General features: G+C 39.7%; 1 protein-coding gene across 1 annotated transcript in view; it reads left to right on the top strand.

Moving 5' to 3' along the window:
* The first annotated feature begins 275 nt into the window (after positions 1 to 275).
* LOC308665257 (neuronal PAS domain-containing protein 4-like) overlaps positions 276 to 19,619 on the top strand; it is a 28,627-nt gene continuing 9,283 nt past the window's right edge. The window contains exons 1-6 of the mRNA XM_081323057.1: positions 276 to 398; positions 6,766 to 6,932; positions 11,386 to 11,546; positions 11,976 to 12,081; positions 15,771 to 16,023; positions 16,965 to 17,074. Coding sequence (XP_081179183.1) covers positions 289 to 398; positions 6,766 to 6,932; positions 11,386 to 11,546; positions 11,976 to 12,081; positions 15,771 to 16,023; positions 16,965 to 17,074 — 907 coding nt within the window. The 5' untranslated portion in view covers positions 276 to 288. The remainder of the gene's footprint in view (positions 399 to 6,765; positions 6,933 to 11,385; positions 11,547 to 11,975; positions 12,082 to 15,770; positions 16,024 to 16,964; positions 17,075 to 19,619) is intronic.

Genomic DNA, 19,619 nt, shown 5'->3' with positions numbered 1-19,619 from the left:
CTCTGCACTCTTTTGCGAGGCAGCTTGTTATCTTCTTTCCAGAACAGCTTGATGGATAATCTTTGTTAATCTGGCACCACCCAGATGTGTTGAACTACAGCTGCAATACTCCCTAACTAGTGGTCATGCCAATGGATGGGTGAAAGGAGGATTGTAAATTAGGGGAGGCTCAGCACTTGAGTGCATACATAATTTGAAATGCTATTCCAGCCTTCAGGATTGTGGCTTCCTTTTGGGCAGTCTGATTGTTCTCATTTGCTTCAATAATTTCTGTCCTTTTGCAGAACTATGACGATCTTGTGTGAAAACTGCAACAAGCCAGTCAGAAGGCGAGAACGCCAGGACTCTGCTCCTATATCTGTTCCCAGGCGGAAGCTCTGTACTCCAAGGCCTTTCAGGTCAGTGAGATGATCTTGCAATCCTTTCTTCCCACTGGGAAGAAGAGGGGAGTGATGCTTGTCACAGGACCCCAACAGTGTTCAATTATTATGTTTGGGACACGATGAAATAGTATGAACATTTCATTCTGTGGGTGCCATTGCAATGTACTGTTTCTAAGGCCCATAGTTTGCAATGGTTCTATACTATTAGTTGGTTCAAAACAGAGCTGCTGTGTTGCTAAGTAGGCAGAACACATCCATTTTTCTGGGACCAATTTACTCAGAGAACTGTCTTTTTTATCTATCTCTTAAAATCATCTTCAGAAGCCCTACTCTTCCATGTTTCTATTACTCCTCTTAATTAGAAGAGTTTTTCAATCATGGCAACAGCCTTCATAAAATATTCCCCAACACTATCTTTTTGGCAAGATCATCAACCAACTGAGGTCTATCACATTTATAGGGCACAAAGTTGGAGTAGAGGCATATACTGTATTTTAAACAGTTATTTCATTATCCTACCTCTCACTTTTTAATCCCTTTTTTAGAGTCTCTGTATTCAGAGATAAGTGAATATATTTTCAGTTACCTAGATCTTTTATGTTTAATAGTTCCATTAAGTGTAACATCTCCATTTTTAAAAAGTGTGTGCTTAATTTTAGGGTAACTCTATTATTTATTTTTTGCCATATTTGCCATTACCTTTGACATATAGGATATCATTCCCTTTAAATTTATATTTATCATTTTTGGTGAATTGCCCAAAAGAATGTTCTTATCAGGGAACATTTAAATACCATAAAAAGTGATTATATGCTATAAAGTTAGTTACAGCTGTTAGTGACCACATAGATGGACACTTCTTAGAATGAGTTGTAAATTATATATTTAAAATTTTGTTTATATCAGCTTATTAAATGAATTATCTGAACTAAAAATGAGTGGACACCTGTGGGGCAACTACCATACAACTTTTTAAAATAAAATATATTCAGAATGCTTCTTATTCAGGATATCCTGCTATATCCTGTTTCTTCAAAAAGCCACCTTGATGCTTTTAGCAGTCCACAATCAGAATACAAGGGTAGTAGTTTTCTCTTGCTTTGCTTCCTTGCAACTGGGAATCAAAGACATGGATGGTATCATTACTTTTGGAGAACCAAGAGTTTTGAATATTGCAGAATTAGCACAAGTAAAGAATTACTCTCTGGAAATTAACATGCAGACTGCGTGGACATGCATCAATACTTTTTCATTAAGCTTAGTCAGATTCCTAGAGCAAGGGTGTCAAACTTTCGGCCAGTGGGCCGGTTGCATCATGCGTAGGCTGTGCCCACCCCAGCTCTGGCAATGCAAAAAAAGTTGCATTACGTCACAACATGTCACGTGACACAGCGAGTTTGATACCCATGTCCTAGAGGATCAGCAACCTCTTCAAACAACTAAAATTACTTGGGGCTTTAAAGAGCAACTTTTTATAAAATGAGCATTAGCAGTCAGTGCAACTGAAGGAGAAATGAGACCAGAATTACTGCATCTTGAAGTGTATCATGCAGTACAAACTGTAATTTCTGGGATCTTTTTAAAGGGTGTTTTCTATCTGAGAACATTGTAATAATCTAATCTGGTCTACAGAAAATAGATACACATTTCCAGATAGCAAACACTGTTATAAAGCAGGCATTCTGATCTCTGTGAGGAAAACAGAATTCTGATGCTAAGAGGAAGGCAAAGTAGACGTCATCAATCCTGCATTTATCACATAAAGTCGAAGTATTTTTTGCCTATTTGATCTAATATTCTGTTATATGCAGATATATGGAAGTGCAATATCTCAACCAATCAGCTAAGAGGCTAAGGGGCAGCCTTGACAATAAGTCTCACTAAATGAAGAAGGACCTGCTTCAAAGTAAACCTTTATAGCATTGTGGTAGAAGATTCTCTGCTTTCTAAACCAGCACTCTGTTGTTGCTAGGATTTCTTCAGGGGCCAGATTTTTACGCCCACTAAATAAACACTGCTCATAACAGCTTTATAGGATTAGCACAGCTGTTCCCAAGCCCCTGCAAATCAATTGCTTCCTCTTCTGATAGACAGAGGCATGTGAAGCACTGTATACCAGACGAAGAACAGTGAGTCAGCTATCATGGCTTCACTTTTTAGGACAACGTTACTCAACCTGGTGACTTTTAAGATATGTAGATGAAAACTCCCAGAATTTCCCACCCATGAAACTGACAGAGTACAGTTGCTTTATAAGCTGTGGGTTGTCATGGGAGTAGGTTATGGGCTGAAGTAGATAGTGCAGAATCAAAAATATGAGACTGGTCAGACCTCTAGTGATTACTAAAGGGAATATCCTCAAGGTAGAAAGTTGACTAGTTAATTGGAATTGAGTTTTGGTTACTGTATTAGCATAATCAGCAGTGACTTTTAAAGTACCTCAAATACAAGACGTTCTGGATACCCATGATAGAGCAGAGGCATTTGCTTTCAGGCTTATGATAATAATAATTTGCAGTGTGACCCAGGTCCAGCAAGGACTTGGATTAATTTAGTGGTGCACAATGAGCACTTTGGCTTAAGTACAGGTAGACTTAGGCTCCCCACATTTTTTATTTAACAACAACAAAAAAAAACTGGCTGTAAAGCTGAGCTTACTAAGCCTTACAAGTTCTTTTGATACTTTAAGTTCTTTGCCTCCCATTCCTTACACAAATTAATGGCTGCATGATGGTTGTCATGGGAACATAAGCTACAATGGTGTGTTGCATACTGAATTTTCCCACTGAGTGGCCTGTTTTGGATAACACCAAATCCTCTCAAATCAGTCTGCTCCTTTTCTTGTTTCCCAAATTCTTTGCTGCTGTTGTTTCTTTATTGATCACCATTTTCTAAGGTTTTTTTTTAACTGTTCCCTTATAAAAAGAACTTGTAGAGAAAGTAATGAATATTTGGCTTTCTGAAAATCCAATGCTAGCTTACACCTGGAGGAATGTTTCCTCAACTGAATTGGGGATGACTAGACAATAAGAGGCAGACACTTTTAGCTTTCATGTAGATAAAAGGTAGGTAGCAGATGGTGCCCTTTTTCTGAGCCCTGTGTGAAAGCTGCAAATTCTCCTGCTCATTCATGAAAAGCTTGGGATTCCTTTTGTCCTCCTTTGTGCCTCATTCCCTCTTTTGTCAGACTCCTTTCACATCAGCTGCCATGCTGCAGTTTCCAGCTTGACCAGTTCTCCAGCTTTCAGATGTAGTGGAGCAAATGACCAGCTCTCATCGCCAAGAAAATCCTATAGCGCTCACCGCCTTGATTCCTAATTTACTAACATCTCAATAACACCAGGCAAATTGCCTGGCTTCATGCATCACACAAAGCCAAATATATTTTTATTGTAGCTCACTGTATGACAAGAGTGCCCTGGCAACATTTTGGAGTTTGGTTTTTTTGCTTCTCTTAAAGCTGCACTTTAGCCACCCTTCCCCACAAAATTAGACCTGCCCCCAAGGTGCTGGTTTACTGCAAGCTATTAAAATAGAGCTACTTTGAAGAGCCTCTGAGACATGAATGTCATCAGTTTATAGATCTGTGTGAGTAAGGGTTGATTTACTTGCTTTTCTGTTTTTATTTTATTTTGTTTTGCTGATACTGATGGATATATTGTAAACCTCTGAGGATATTCCTGTTTGCAGCAGGTATAAATCCAATAATAATAAATGCTGCCTTTACGTCAGGCGCAGCCTGTGTGAGACAGTCCTGTGTCATTCTTTGTTGTGCTGCTGTTCAAGTAGCATTTTCTCCTTTATTCTTCCATTCCTTGTGGACTGCCTCAAGACGTATGTCTGTTGGCATTTGCAGTCATTACTTGGAATGAAGTCAGATGGCTACAATAAGAAACCAACAGTGTGGTGAATAGATGGAATAACTAGATAACAGAGTAGACCAGATCCCTCCAGTAGATGGAGTGAAGTCAATGACTATAAGAAAGCCAAACTAGGTGGGATAGGGATCAGTAATGGGACAGAAAAAATTATGCTGGTATAGTTTTCTGCAGACTCAAGGATGGGAGGAAAGCCATTCAAACCTCTTATTCTCTTTCTTCTGTTGAACTCATCTTCATTTGTTCTTCCCTACACTAAGTTGGAACTCAGAATGACTGAATGGCTTATTAGCTGTGTCCACATGATGTGCTTTAACCACAAATCAGGCAATGAATTCACAAAATCCTGAGAACTGAGCAAATTGAGTAAATTGTGTTAACTGCAGGGTGAGCATGTCATGCAAGCCTGTCAATAAAAACCATAATGGGAGAACTTTGCCATCACAAAAAGGAGATGTGAGTCCATGAATCATACTAAGCTAGATGCTTTCTTTGGCCTTAGCTTATTGTGTTAGTGAATCCAGTAACTGTATATTCAGTGAGCTGGCACACTTTGTCCCCTGATCAATCTGAAACCTTATTCCAGAAAAATGTGCAGCTATTTGAAGGTGCTCTGGAGCTCCTTATGAACAGCCCTAATAAACCACACAACTGAAATCCACTGACAGCTTTTTCCATGAATTTATTGAATCCCTTTTTACACCCATAATGACCACAACTATATGTTATAGCAGCAAATCCCACATTACTTTTTGTCTACTCAGAATTTCCCTTTCTGTGGTTCATTCAAAGGCCTCATGGCAACTAGTAATCAACACTGCTAGTCTTCAAACTCTCCCCAAATTACAGCCTATCCCTCCCCATTAAAACAGCCTTACCAATGAGGACTAAACTTCACTGACATATTGTGAGCTTGCTAGGAATGTTTAATTAGGGCACATTGCATTTCACATGCAAAGGTCAGTCTCAAAGAATAAATGTTTTATGACCATACAGAAATTATGTACTGAAAAAAACTTAGAAAGTTCTATGCTGAACCTGCAATTTGATGCAAGTTTACTTTCGAGTAGGTCCTATTTAATGTAAGGAGTTATTTCTGAGTAAAACATGCATTAGATTCTGCTGTTAGGACAGTGATAAGGAAGACTTTCACACTTTTAAGTGAACATAATAATTATTTTAAGGAAAGCCTTTTTAACACATACAGAATAGGAGTTATAATTAACATTCTGGCTTCATTTGTGAAAGCTGAATGACTTGCTTAAGGCCATGCAGCAAACTGATCACAACTAAGTAGTAGTCAGGGTTCTCAGACTACGGAACATTTCAAATGTTAGTGAGTCCCTTGAGGATGCTGTTGAAAAGCTCTTGTATGTGGCAGTTACAGTGGATACAATCATTAAAAACTTCTTCCCACCCAGTAGGTCTGTTAATGGGCAAAGCTTCATAATACCTGGTGACAGAAATACATGGTAGGGGCATGGCCAATCTCTAAAACAGCTTTGTCCCAAAGGTTTTAGGATGATGGCTGTCATTGTTTCATTGGCCATCCAAGCTGAAGCTAATGAGCCTTGCTTACACAGAGAGAACTGCTGGACACATTCCAACATTTTGATCTCAGGTTCCCATTCTAAATTTTGTATTCCCTAACCCCCTCTTCAGCTATTCAGCTGCCATTTATTTGGCAGATATGTATGAAAATTCTTAGCATGCTGATTCTACTCTGATTTACAGTTTGACTGTGATTAACTAAGGTAAGATAATTTCAACTATTACTTCAGGGCTACCCTTATCATTAGGTATAATGACACAGACAACTCAAGCAGCTGATGACAGCAGCCAAGGAGTAGTTATATACCTGCTGTTTCCTGAGGCAGTGGATTGTGTTTGCTCATTTGGACGGAAAAGCTAGGAAACTGAACCCATGGGAAGGTTGCAAATAGGCAAGGGAGGGCAAATAAAGCCTTGCCAGGTCCAAATACACGAGTGTACATGTATCCATCCATGCATGCGCAGTTTCTCCACTTTTCCAATTATCTTTCCAGTCTCTTTTTAATGACTCGTCCTACCCAATTTAAAGAAAAGGAATTATGTGAATGTTTTGCGATCAGGCAAAGTACCAGTCATAAAATTAGTTAATTATCATATCATTCCAAAAGGGGAAACCCATAGTGAAGAAAAGAATAATGTTTAACGAAATGTGCTTTTTACCTTAGAGCTATGCACGAGTTCATAATATAAAAACTGCAGAAGTTGACGATACATAAATCAGATCCTCTTTTCCAGTATTTCTGAATCTCAGCAACTGTAAGATGTGTGAACTTCAATTCCCAGAATTCCTCAGCCAATATTTGGAATACTGAGAATTGAAGTCCACACATCTTAAAGTTGCTGAAATTAAGAAACATTGCTCTAATCTATCATGAGGATCAGGAAACATATTTTAAAGGGATGGAAATAGGAGAAGAAGAGATCTGTGTGGGTCATACTTTGTACTCTTGCAGGTCAACAAAAGGTGCCTCCAAGGCTCGTCGGGATCAGATCAATGTGGAGCTGCAGACTCTTCGGTCTCTTCTGCCCATCTCTGAACAAGAGAAGGAACAACTTTCATATCTCCACACCATGGCTCTAGTCTGCTTCCATATACGAGAGACTCAACTTTTTAATTCTGGTAAAAGAAAAATCCCAAGTCTCTTTCTGTAACTTGTCTAATGAATGCCAGCTTTAGCCATAATCAAATCATACTGTATTTCTCTAAACATCATTTGACCTTTCTATAAAAGTTTGATTAACTGCAGGAAGAAACTGATATTCAAGGAGTACATTCCATATCATATTGTACAATTTTTCACCTACATAGAGACATATATTGAGATGTGACCAGTAGCCATAGAAGCAATTTACCAGTCTGTATTCAGAAACATAGCTAAGATTGTGAAGGGTTCATGTGTTGATTTTGTTTGTGGGAATGGAAGGGAGAACTGACTATGATGAATGTGAATGCATTTTAGGAATTACAGTACAGTACAGGTAAGTAAAGAAGTAATCACTGCTCCTGAAAATAGAAAGTAGTGAGTCATCACGTACTTCAAACTATGATTACCATGTACATCCTGCCATTTCTGTTTCCTGAGAGTCTCAGTCTATCTCATTTCCTGCAGAATTCAGATTTGAAAATGTTCACCTGCAGACACAGAAAACCAGAAAAGTGCAGAGACATTTGTAGTCAAATCTACTGCTGGCCAATCCAGATTTGCTTTGTATGTACCTTATAGGTTCCCTAAACTGTATGTGGATTTCTCTTCGCTTCACACAATTGAATCTGCACTAGCAATAGCACTTAGACATATGTTGCTTCATAGTGCCTAACACCCCTCTCTAAAGGGTTTACAGAGTCAGCAATATTGCCCCCAACAATGGGGGTCTTCATTTTACTGACCTTGGTAGAATGGAAGGCTGAGTCAAACCTGACTTGGTCAGGGTCGAATTGCTGGCAGTTGGCAGAGTTAGCCTGCAATTATACTGCATTCTAACCACTGCACCACCATGGCTCATTATCTCAGATTAGCTGCATATGGAAGGTGCCTAAGACACCCATTCTTTTTCATTTCTGTTTCCAAGACAGGTTTCCTTCCACTTTGGGTGTGTGTGTGAAGTTTTTTGGGGGAGGGATCATATCTAAATATAGGAATGTACATTTACCCCAGTTGAAACTTTATCCAAGCCCTGTCAAAATCAGCTAGCTTCTTGATTCTATCATCTTTTGTAGTTCTCTTGGAGCAACAATTTGATAAGCATTTTCTTCAAACTTCACCCCATGTCTTTGGTCGTTCTGCCCCCAAACACCTGTAAGTCTGCATGTTACTTTAGAATGCTAATCTTTTCTGCCTGCACATATTGACCCAAGTATAAAAATAGCTGTGACTAATCTACAGCACAGTCATTTGACTTCTATTTAATTAGGTTTTCTGGGAGTCCAACCTGATCCAAAGAAATCACAGAGTACTGTGCCTACATTAGATGTCCTGGGACCTAACCACTCAGATAGGATCAACAGGGATCAATATCTACCTACACTAGCTATGCTAACTTTTTTCTTATGAATCCTTGTGATTTATTGTCATTTTATCATAACTGATAACTGAAACAGTTGTATAACAACTGCAGTTATTGTCAACTGAGAGGATTTGTATTTGTACTGCCTTGGGAATCAAAGCCCCTCCCTTTATGCTTTGCCACTGCTATAAAAGAATACAGTTATCCTGACATTATGCAAACCTTAACAGTGGCATTTGCAGCGATGGAAGAGGGAGGGTGGGTTCCCCAGCTGACAAGATAATAGACATTGTCTTGTGATCTAAACCAACCTTGGCATGTACAACATCTTGCCTGTTTTTACTCTGTACTGCCTCTGTCTCCGTATGGACATTTCTATCCTCTAAATCTGTTTTGCGAAGGAGCCTCCAATCTCCACTGATCTGTGGGCTCTTCCTTACAACATATGAGGTTAACTTAAACAATATACTTCATTCCAGACCTTACCTTAGCACTGGATGTTTATCAGGGCTTTTCAACCAGTGGTATGGGTACCACCTTTGGTACCTTGGCACCTGGCAGGTGGTACGCGACCATCCTAGAAAAGTGGTAGCGGGGGAGGGTAATGGCAGCACCACACAAGCCTGAGCAAGAGATGGCTGGAGCTGCAGGGCTGTCAGGGCTCAGCAGAAGCTCCAGGATCAGTGCAGGCCTCCAGCTGGAGCTTGGGGCTGGTCCTGGCGCTTTTGCTGAGCCCAGAAGAAGCGCCGATCAGCTGGAATGTTGCAGCATCTCCAGGGTCTTGTGATTTACATTCAGATGCTTGGCAACTGATTCATATTTATGACGGTCACAGTGTCCCAGGATCATGTGAAGTGACCAAAACCTGCTCCAACCACCCAGCAGATTGGGGGGAATAAAAACCAAACATGCCCCCACCCCACCCCCGCTGCCAATCCTCAACAGAAATGCTCACAACAATGAAAACCTCGGACAGGAGGAAGAGCGCCGCCAGGCAGGCAGGTGTCTTGCTCGGCTGTGGCTTGGGGGGCACTTTTTTCAGTGCCATTGTAACTTCGAACAGTCACTAAGCGAACTGCTGTAAGTCAAGGACTACCTGTACTTCATTTTTTCCTTTTTTTTTTTTTGGTCATCAAGTTTTTGACACCTTGCTAGGCGACTGGTGGTACTTGGATATTGCCATATCCTAAAAGTGGTACAGTGGGTGAAAAGGTTGAAAAGCCCTGGTTTATGTCTATGGGGAGAAACAACTTATAGCCTCTGGATTGCAAGTATGCCTAGTGAGTGTTCTGCAATTCTCTGAGAATTTCACACCCATTCCATACCTCAAATGCTTCACTGACTAGGAAAAGATTTTTTTAACATGTATTATTTTTTCTCTCCACTTTTACATCATAGCTCCATCTACTTTTACAGTTGAGTGCAGATTTCTGGCTGCAAAACGAAATGACTTGCAACATTTGGCTAGTAAAAATGTTCCCGTTATAATCCTTTGGAGGGTTTAAATCTCTTCATACATATTTTTCAGAGCAGTATATTCCAAAGAGAACTCTTTACGGCGTTTTTATTATGTGTTATGGTTTTAAGTCATTCAAATATCACATATGCATCCTACTTACCATAAGTTTGCACTTGCAATTTAAATATATGTGGATGTATGATCAGAAAATGAAAATAGAGAAAAGAACTGATTCCATGTGTTACTAATGTCTGGTGCTGATTTCCCCGCCCCCCCCCCCAAAAAAAAAACTTCAATGAATTTCAAAGATGGATCTGCATTGTGTATAATTTGCATCCTTACTTGGGCTTAAGGGACGCATAGAATAGGCCATAAAACGCAGCCATACTGCATGCAACAGCTGGCATTATCAACTCCGACATATTTTCCATCATATCTTGTTTCCCCAAAGGTATCTTTTACCTGCAGAGCTTTTTCTGTTTTCCCTTTTATTTTGATTTTTTTTTCTTTTGAGGATCAGAGCAGAAGCCAACGGGCCTTTGTATTTTTAATTCTTCTGGTATCTATATTTTTGCAAGACCCTGAGATACCCCGAGAAAGTGAAAGACACAATGACCTTCATATTTTGTCATAATTATATTTGAAGATGGGCAGGCTCTGGGTTTTTGTTTTTTTTTGCTCAATGCATTTCCTGAGAAAAGATTTTTCTCTATCTTAAATATGAGGGAATAGCTCATCTGGCAGAAAACAAGCCAGACTCAATGCATCAGTTTCACTACATCTGATCCTGTGGGGGGGGAAAAATCACTGTACTAGATCAATTAGCAAAACTGACTAGACAATTGATGACTCATCCTGTAAGAGAAATTTTCTTACCTAAACAGAGAAACAGAATTACCATGGCTGGGCAAAAAAAAAAACCAACAATGGGAGCAGGAGTGACTTCCAACTTTCTGCTGGGTTCCCGTTTGACTTCGCTTTTTGGGAACCTGGCAAGGAGCACCGGAAATCATGATCATATGATAACTATGGTGACAATGCTACAACTTTGTGAACACAACCGATGTGAACATCCTTAAAATTCCAGTTACGCAGGAGTAATGGATCCTGAGTTTCATACACATTTTTTAAGTTAGAAGATTTGGATGTACCTTGATTCAAACTTTTTGCAGGATCCAGTCTGAGCCAGTCACCAGGATCAAAGGTTTATTCTTCCAAGCTTTCGGGCTTATGCCAGAAGCCATCATCAGGAAACTTCTCTCTCTCAAGTCTATGCGCACTGGGCTGCTCTGTGCATTGATTTTATATGGTTCCTGGTTGTGTGTAGTTTTTAATTGTTAATTAGCATGTTGATGGCTGGTTGTTGTTTTTTTCCTTGTGCCACAGCTCCTAAGTAAATCAACACTCCTATTGACTGACAAGGGGCCCAATTCCTAGGCTTCAATAATTTCTCTGGCTATTTTTGTCCCTGGTCGACCAACAATTATAGTTGCTGTGAAACTGAATGCATGTCCTTGTGTGTATGAGGGTAGGAAATTGTTGCTTTCTTCCATGTAGAGTTTTACCCAATGATGTGTAGAATCCATGTACCATTCTCTTGTTTTCCCAGGCTCACATCAAATGACATCTGAAGAACCAGCTTATGCTACTGCTGCTATTGCAGATCCAGAACTGGTGCATTCACTTTCTGGGTTCATTCTAGCTCTCACTGCAAAGGGCAAATTGGCCTATCTCTCTGAGAATGTAACACATTTCCTTGGGTTTTCTGTGGTAAGCATCAATATTACAGAAGGTGAGGCACCCCATCATGCCTTATACTTAGCATAGACTTTAGAGATTAGATTTGGCAGGAATATAATGGAACTTTCCTTTCTGCTGCTAGTCCATTTTGTGTAATAGTGGTTTAAGATTGAATGAAAGAACCTTTCTAGCATAGCTACCCAATATTTTTTTAAACAGAAATGGTTCAGATTTTGGCATGCAAACTATGTTTCCTACTGTTAGCAACTATTAAATGTTAGAGCGTCATTTGCTTAAAACCCTGAAGCTTTTGTTAGAGCCCTGCAGGATCTAAATATTCTTTTAAAAATGCTTAACTTTCAGGACCATATTTTCAGACTGAAATATCACTTATTCCTAACAGATTCTTAGAGCAAAAGATCATTGCAAATAAGATATTTTATCATGGTTTTTTTCTAGGTAGAACTCCTAGCACAAGGCAACTCCATCTTCGATCTCCTGAACAGCACAGCAAGCCGGATCATACAAGAAAAACTCTGCTTTGCCCATCAGCATCCAGGCATTGGTGAGGACAAGAAGGGGTTGGCAAAAGGTCTTTCCAGCTAGGGGGAAACTGGATCTTTTTTTCTGAGATAGCAAATTTTTCTAAGTACTGAGTTCAAATGTTCTCCATTTTGAGTTGGCAAAAAACAATGCTGGCATAATGTTTGCTGCCTATTGCCAATCCATATGCTGCTTCTGCTGCATCAATTCTGAGTCTTGATTTGTGTGTTACACTAATAATATGGTCTGTATAATTTTGACTCAGTGCTGGAATTCCTAAACTTGTGGCAAGCAACTTAGAAATAAATCACTAACTCACACTGAACTCTGCTTCCTTCTTTGCTTATGCAAGACAATTGTAGGCTTGCCTAAACTAAGTGGGAATACATTTTGATAGGGCTCTTGCCTTGTATAGGCAATGCGGAAGTGCTGTTAAACCTGAGGTTTGCTCTTTGTTTGCCAGAACAAGCCAGAGTGGGTGGCCAACAATGAGCAGTTGTGCTACCAAAAAGTGTAAGAAACCTTGTTGACAAACATATTGAAATATAATTATTAGTTATCCTACTTTAATCCTAGGGAAAACAATAGTTTTATTTGTGGTGGCTAGCTTTAGGCTAAGGCTGAGTAGACACTGGCCTAGGGCACCAAAACCAATACCACCTCTCCTTCTGAATCATTCTAAAAATGCAAGTCTTTGCATTGATGAGCAAGTTGATATGGTCTAAGAGTGCCATATATCCTTGAGCCAGAGCTAGTTTGGAATGTTAGTTCATTTATATCATTTATCAGGCAGAGTTTTGAGAACCCTGTAGTGTACCGTATGGATCCAAACAACTGAGGGTTATTAATTCGTTTCAGCAAACTGTACCCCTATTTTTGTTTGAAGATCCTTCATTCTTGAAAGACACATCTAAAAGATGCAGTTTCCTCTCCTTCCCAGCCTACAGCGGAAGACAGTTATCTTGAGGTTTTACTGATGCGATATGGAAGTAATCCACCTTCTCCCAAAACCAATATTGCTTTATGCATGTTCAGTATTACTTCTGCTGCAATCAGGGTGATGAAAGGATTGGAATCTTCCCAGCTCCTTTTGACAGCTTTTGGTTATTGTGGACATACCCATTTCTCTCCTACTCCAAGGCCATTTTAGTTTATGCTATATGACATCAGGAGAGGAGTAGCAGTACCCACATTGCTTGCGAAAGTGGTAGACTCCTAGATGCTCTCTAGAGCAAACTGCCTATCAGTTGGGCACTTACAGATCTGGCAGACAGGTTGCACCAGAATTTGTACCGTACTTGTATTGTTATCTCCTCAGCCCCAGCCTTGTTACTTGAGCCAAATGGTGGATATTCTTCCTACAAATTGAAAAAGCTCTGATGATTGTATCTAAATCTGGTGAATGATCTCTGGAGGGCTTGGGACAGGGGATATTCCTCTGTCCTAGTCCTATTAGACCTCTCAGCGGCTTTCGATACCATCGACCATGGTATCCTGCTGCGGCGCCTCAGGGGATTGGGAGTGGGAGGCACGGTCCTTCAGTGGTTCTCCTCCTATCTCCTGGGACGCTCGCAGTCGGTGTTGGCAGGGGGGCAGAGGTCGACTGCGAGGCCTCTCGTTTGTGGAGTCCCTCAGGGGTCGGTCCTCTCGCCTCTCCTGTTCAACATCTACATGAAACCGCTGGGTGAGATCATTCGTGGCTTTGGAGTTGGGTATCATCAGTATGCTGATGATACCCAGCTTTTCATTTCGACCCCAAACCACCCCAGTGATGCCCTCAACGTGATGTCCCGTTGCCTGGAGGCGGTCCGGGTCTGGATGGGGAGGAACAGGCTTCGACTCAACCCTGACAAGACTGAGTGGCTGTGCGTACCGGCATCTCGGGATATTCAGGATATTCCACCCCTCTCTATGGGGAGTGAGTTATTACCCCCTGTAGATAGGGCTCGCAACTTGGGAGTCCTCCTAGATTCACAGCTTTCCCTAGAAGACCATATAGTAGCTGTGACTAGGGGGGCCTTCGCCCAGGTCCACCTGGTGCGCCAGTTGCGGCCCTATCTAGACCGGGATGCCTTACGTACGGTCACTCACGCGCTCGTGACTTCTCGTCTGGACTACTGCAACGCTCTCTACATGGGGCTACCCTTGAAGACCACTCGGAGGCTCCAACTGGTACAGAATGCAGCCACGCGAGTTGTGTTGGGAGTTTCCTGACACTCCCATGTCACACCTTTGCTCCGCGAGCTGCATTGGCTTCCAGTTGTCTTCCGGGTGAGGTTCAAGGTGTTAGTAATGACCTACAAAGCCCTACATGGCATGGGTCCGGAATACCTTGGGGAGCACCTGCAGCCGGCGTCAACTTCCCTCCGCCCAGTACGCTCCCACAGAGAGGGCCTCCTCAGGGTGCCACCGGTCAAAGAATGCCGACTGGTGGCCCCCAGGGGGAGGGCGTTCTCTGTGGGTGCGCCGGATTTATGGAATCATCTTCCGGTTGAGCTCCGGATGGCGCCTGATCTCCGCTCCTTCCGGCGCGATCTTAAAACCTACCTTTTTGAACAAGCTGGCCTGGCCTGAAGGGATGGGGTTGGGTTTTATAAATCGGTCTTAACTTTTAATCTGTACTAATTTATTACGGGCATTGCTGTTTAATTACTTTTTAATAATTTTTAATTTTTGTATCTTGTTTTTATTATGTATTGCCCTGTTCACCGCCCTGAGTCCTTCGGGAGAAGAGCGGTATACAAATTAAATTAATAATAATAATAAATAATAAATAAATGTGTCTAGAATAAACTATTATTTCTGATGCATAAATCTGGTCTATATTTAATCAGAGTGCCTCCAGGAGAGGCAAATATTAAATAGGGTTGCTGTCTTGTTCAAAGAAAAAGGAGAAATCTGCTAAATTTTCTCCATTCTAGTATTCTCCCATTCAGAAATTTTATTTCCACATTTTTGGGTTGCTTATAGAGAAAAAGTTATGGGTATCAGATTTTCATGCTGTTAGAAAGGGGAAATTTCAATTGCAGCTGGGGCAATAAGAAGACATTTCAAATCTTTTTCAATGTACTGCATTATAATACAAGCAATAATAAAAAAGCAAAATATTAAAAGGGATCTGTACATAACTTGCAGTATTTTTCCTCTTACGTTACTACCATAGTTAAAAACTGTTAACCCTGTTTCAGTTTTTTGCTGCCTTAAAAATTTGCAGCATAATCTCATCCAGAGCCATATATACTGTATGAAATGGATAGTTATATAATTTGAATAATAAATAAATAAATAATTTAAAATCACAAAAATTTGGAGCAACACCTTTCTGGAATTACTTTTTCTTATCTGGGCCAACTGTTTGTATGAATCTTTTTTTTGGGGGGGGTGTTTCTGTATATAGGTACAGTACTCAGTAACCAGAATTAAAAAGACTGGGTAAAGTGAAATGCATAGAATTATAGTAAAATTGAAAGCTAATTAGAAAACTATCATAACCTGTTCTTAAGTTGTCAGCCATGAATGTGAGAGAAAAGGTTCAGTTTATAATTTATGCTAAATTGTAACTTGTTTATTGAATAGTCTATGATTGAGTTCACCCAACACATTAAATCAAAAACAAATCACATGACAGTTTACATGATTACACTTTATCAGGCAGTGCAAATTTCAATCTGACATTAAATTGCAAGTATTCTTCTCCATTTTATTCTGCAGAAATTGAGTTCATCACTGAAATGCGTACCTCAAGAGCCTTTCGGGTTAAGTATGGAAGGAACCGTCCAATAGTCATGCGGGGCAGATTCCTCCCACTCGACACACAATTGACTTCCGCCTCTCCTGCTCTGACTTTTGTTGCTTTCTGTGCTCCTGTGCTTCATGGGGTTGAAGAAGGGAACAATATGTCCCAGAACTTCACCTTCCAGAGCCAGCATACATTAGATATGAAGATTGCTGAAATGACTGAAAAGTAAGACCAAATTTTTTGGGTGTGCATCTACCTGGAGATGATATGGATAAAATTGCCAATGTCCAGAAAAGGGTGTTTTAGCTTGCATTCATTAGCAGATAGTTATCTGTAGCATGAAGACTTGGTAATACATGATGATTACAAATTATAAAACCCATAGAATCGAGGCTACATATAGTACAGGTAGTCCTTGATTTATGTCCCTAATGGAGCCCACAATTTCACTCATACGTTATGCTGTTTATAAAGCAGGTCACCATGTGATTACACCCAACTTTATGACCTTTTTAATGGCAGTTGTTAAAGAAACCCATTGTTTGCTGTGGGGTGTTTTTTTTGGCCAGGGACTGGAGGTAAACATGGCAAAAGCTTTGTAAATTGCAGTCATATGACAGGGGGTACTGCAAACAGCTATTAAAAGCTGTGGTGGCACAGTGGTTAGAATGCAGTGTCCCAGGCTAATTCTGCTGACTGCCAGCAGTTCGATTCTCACTGGCTCAAGGTTGACTCCGCCTTCCATCCTTCCGAGGTCAGTAAAATGAGGATCCAGATTGTTGGGGGCAATATGCTGACTGTACACTGCTTAAAGAGGATTATAAAATACTATGAAGTGGTATATACTGTAAGTCTAAGTGTATTGCTATAAAGGAGGACTGGTTGCTGAGCACCCAAAGTGAGGTCATGTGATTTTGGGGGTGCAGACATCAGAACTTTGAATTTAGGTTGTAAGTACCATTTTCGGGGTCTGTCATAACTTTGAGCACTTGCTAAGAGGCTGATCATAAGTCAAGGACAATTGGCAATTCTATTCTGAATAATAGCTTTTCTAAGAATAGATATACACTTGATGTTTATCTATCATAATTGCTCACTTCACAACAGAAATATCACAAGGATATTGTTTATTAAATTAGGTGATACGTGTTCTTTTCTCAATTCAGTGTTGTTTATCACCTTGGTTATAAGAAAGAAGAATTAATTGGTCAGTCTTGGTATTGTTTCCTGCATCCTGAAGATACTGGAAGAGGGGCAGAGATGCACAGAAACCTGAGTGAGTACTGCATTTGGGACAAACTAATATCCTTCATTGGAGTCTGGTGAAGGAATGATTGCACATTTCTGCTGTATTGTAAGTATTTCCAATGAGCAATGTACAGCAGTTTTTACATGGGCCATTAAAAATCCCATTATTCCTAATAATTCATCATATTATCTGAAGACAGCGGGAACCGTTATTCAACAACATATTCTTTGTTAACTATTGGACAGTGTCCCTTATTCTGTTCATTACATCTGTAAACCACCAATGAAACACAAATGTTACAAATAAATAACATTTATGAATGGGTTACAAATTAAAAGCATGTACATGAGACCAATAAAACAGGTCCTATAAAAACAAAATACAACTAACTGTGCAATACTACATAATAAAACCAGCAACCTTTCTCAGCCAGTCATCTTCAAATATATTAGACTCCCATTCCACAGTATATGGCCAGAATGGTCATCCATGCAGCCAAGGATTTTTGGTAGTTTTAATTCAATCTCAACGTTCTGAAGAATTGCCCTAAGGTAATATTTCTCAGACTTGGCAACTTTAAGATGTGAGGATTTCAACTCCCAGTAGCCTGGCTGAGGAATACTGAGAGTTTTTTTTTATTGAAAAGTTTTTCAATACATTTTATCTTTAACAACCCCTCCCCACCCCCCCTTCCCAGCCCCACCCAACCCTCCCCCCCTCCCCTTCCCCCCTCCCCTTCCCCGACTTCCCAGAGCTAAATACAAGGTATAAAAGTAAAAACAATCATAAACAACCATATGCTAACATCAATGAACTATTACGTCTATCACACTTTAGCTCTTATAAAGTGACTACAAGCAATACAAATATCACATCAATACTTATTCAAACGCTAAGTGAAACTTTTTAATCCCATATTTATTCTGGATATAATCAATCCATTTTTTCCACTCCGTAATATAATGTTGTTGCGAGTGGTCTTTCAAATACGCCGAGATCTTTGCCATTTCCGCCAGGTTAGAAACTTTTAAAGTCCATTCTTCTATAGTCGGCAATTCCTCCTTCTTCCAATATTGACCTACTAAAAGTCTTGCTGCCGTAATTAAGTTCAACATCAACTTAGTGTCCACAACAGTAGTGTCAGTAGTAATGCCCAGTAAAAACAATTGCGGACGAAACTTTATCCTTTTCTTAAATATCTTCTGCATATTCCACCAGATCTTAATCCAAAATGCTTTAACCTTTTTACAGGTCCACCATATGTGAAAATACGTTGCATCTTCGCCACCACACCTCCAACATTTAGGCTGATAATTCGGATACATACTTGCAAGCTTTTTAGGATCTAAATGCCACCTATAAAACATTTTATAAAAGTTCTCTCTTAAATTTTGAGCTTGCGTAAATTTTACGTTTCTCACCCAGATCTTTTCCCAAGTATCCATTGTAATAACTTCTTGAATATTCTGAGCCCATTTTATCATACAATCTTTAACAAGTTCTGTTTCTGAGTCAATTTCTATCAATGCAAGATATATCCGTTTGATATGTCCTGGACCCTGATTTCTAATTTGCTTTACCAGATTTTCATCAGTTATTGAAAAACCAATTTTCTGATCTTCTTTCCACCTGGCCTGTAGTTGCCCATATTGAAACCAGGTTTGGACAATCTTCTCTTCTCTTAAAAAGTTATACGGCTTTAAACACCATACATTCCTCTCTAAGCTTAAGATTTCCTTATATGTAATCACATCATGTTTAAACCCAACATTTATGTTTTCTATTGCGTGTTTCGGTATTGCCCATAAAGGTATCTTGTATTTTAACTTATACTTTTTCCAAACTCGCAACAAAGCATGTCTTAAAATATGCACCTTAAACACATTATCTACCTTCTTATCATACAACAAATATGCATGCCAACCAAATAACAAGTCGTGGCCTTCAAGATTTAATAATCGCCCTTGTGTTAAATTAATCCAATCACTTATCACTGACAACGCAGCAGCTTCATAATATAATTTAAAGTTGGGCATTTTAAGACCACCTCTTTCACGCATATCCTGCATAATCTTAAATTTAACTCGTGGCCTTTTCCCTGCCCATACAAATTTATTGATACCCTTTTGCCATTCCTCCAAGTTTGAGTCGTTTTTAAGAATGGGTATCATTTGAAATAAGAACAGAAATTTCGGCAAAACATTCATTTTCACTGCTGCGATTCTTCCCAGTAATGACAATTGTAACTTTTTCCAGCTGTCCAATTCTTTTTGAACTTTAACCCATAACTTTTCATAATTATTTTTATATAACTTTGCATTTGAGGGTGACAAATAAACCCCCAAATATTTAACCCTTTTAACAATTTCAAATCCAGTTAACCCTTCTAAGACAGCCTTTTGTAATACTGTCATGTTTTTAGCCAATATTTTAGTTTTTTGTACATTAACCTTAAATCCAGAAACTTTCCCATATTGCATTATTATCTCCATCAGGTCCACAACAGAGTTTTCTGGCTGGGTCACCGTAACAACCAGATCATCTGCAAACGCCCTCAATCTATAATCCTGAT

The sequence above is a fragment of the Vipera berus genome (genome assembly GCF_964194415.1).
Source record: "Vipera berus genome assembly, chromosome: 1".
In the NCBI taxonomy this organism is placed as follows: Eukaryota; Metazoa; Chordata; class Lepidosauria; order Squamata; family Viperidae; genus Vipera; species Vipera berus.
The sequence above is the reverse complement of the archived record's forward strand: the minus strand, read 5'-3'. Positions and strand labels throughout refer to the sequence as shown.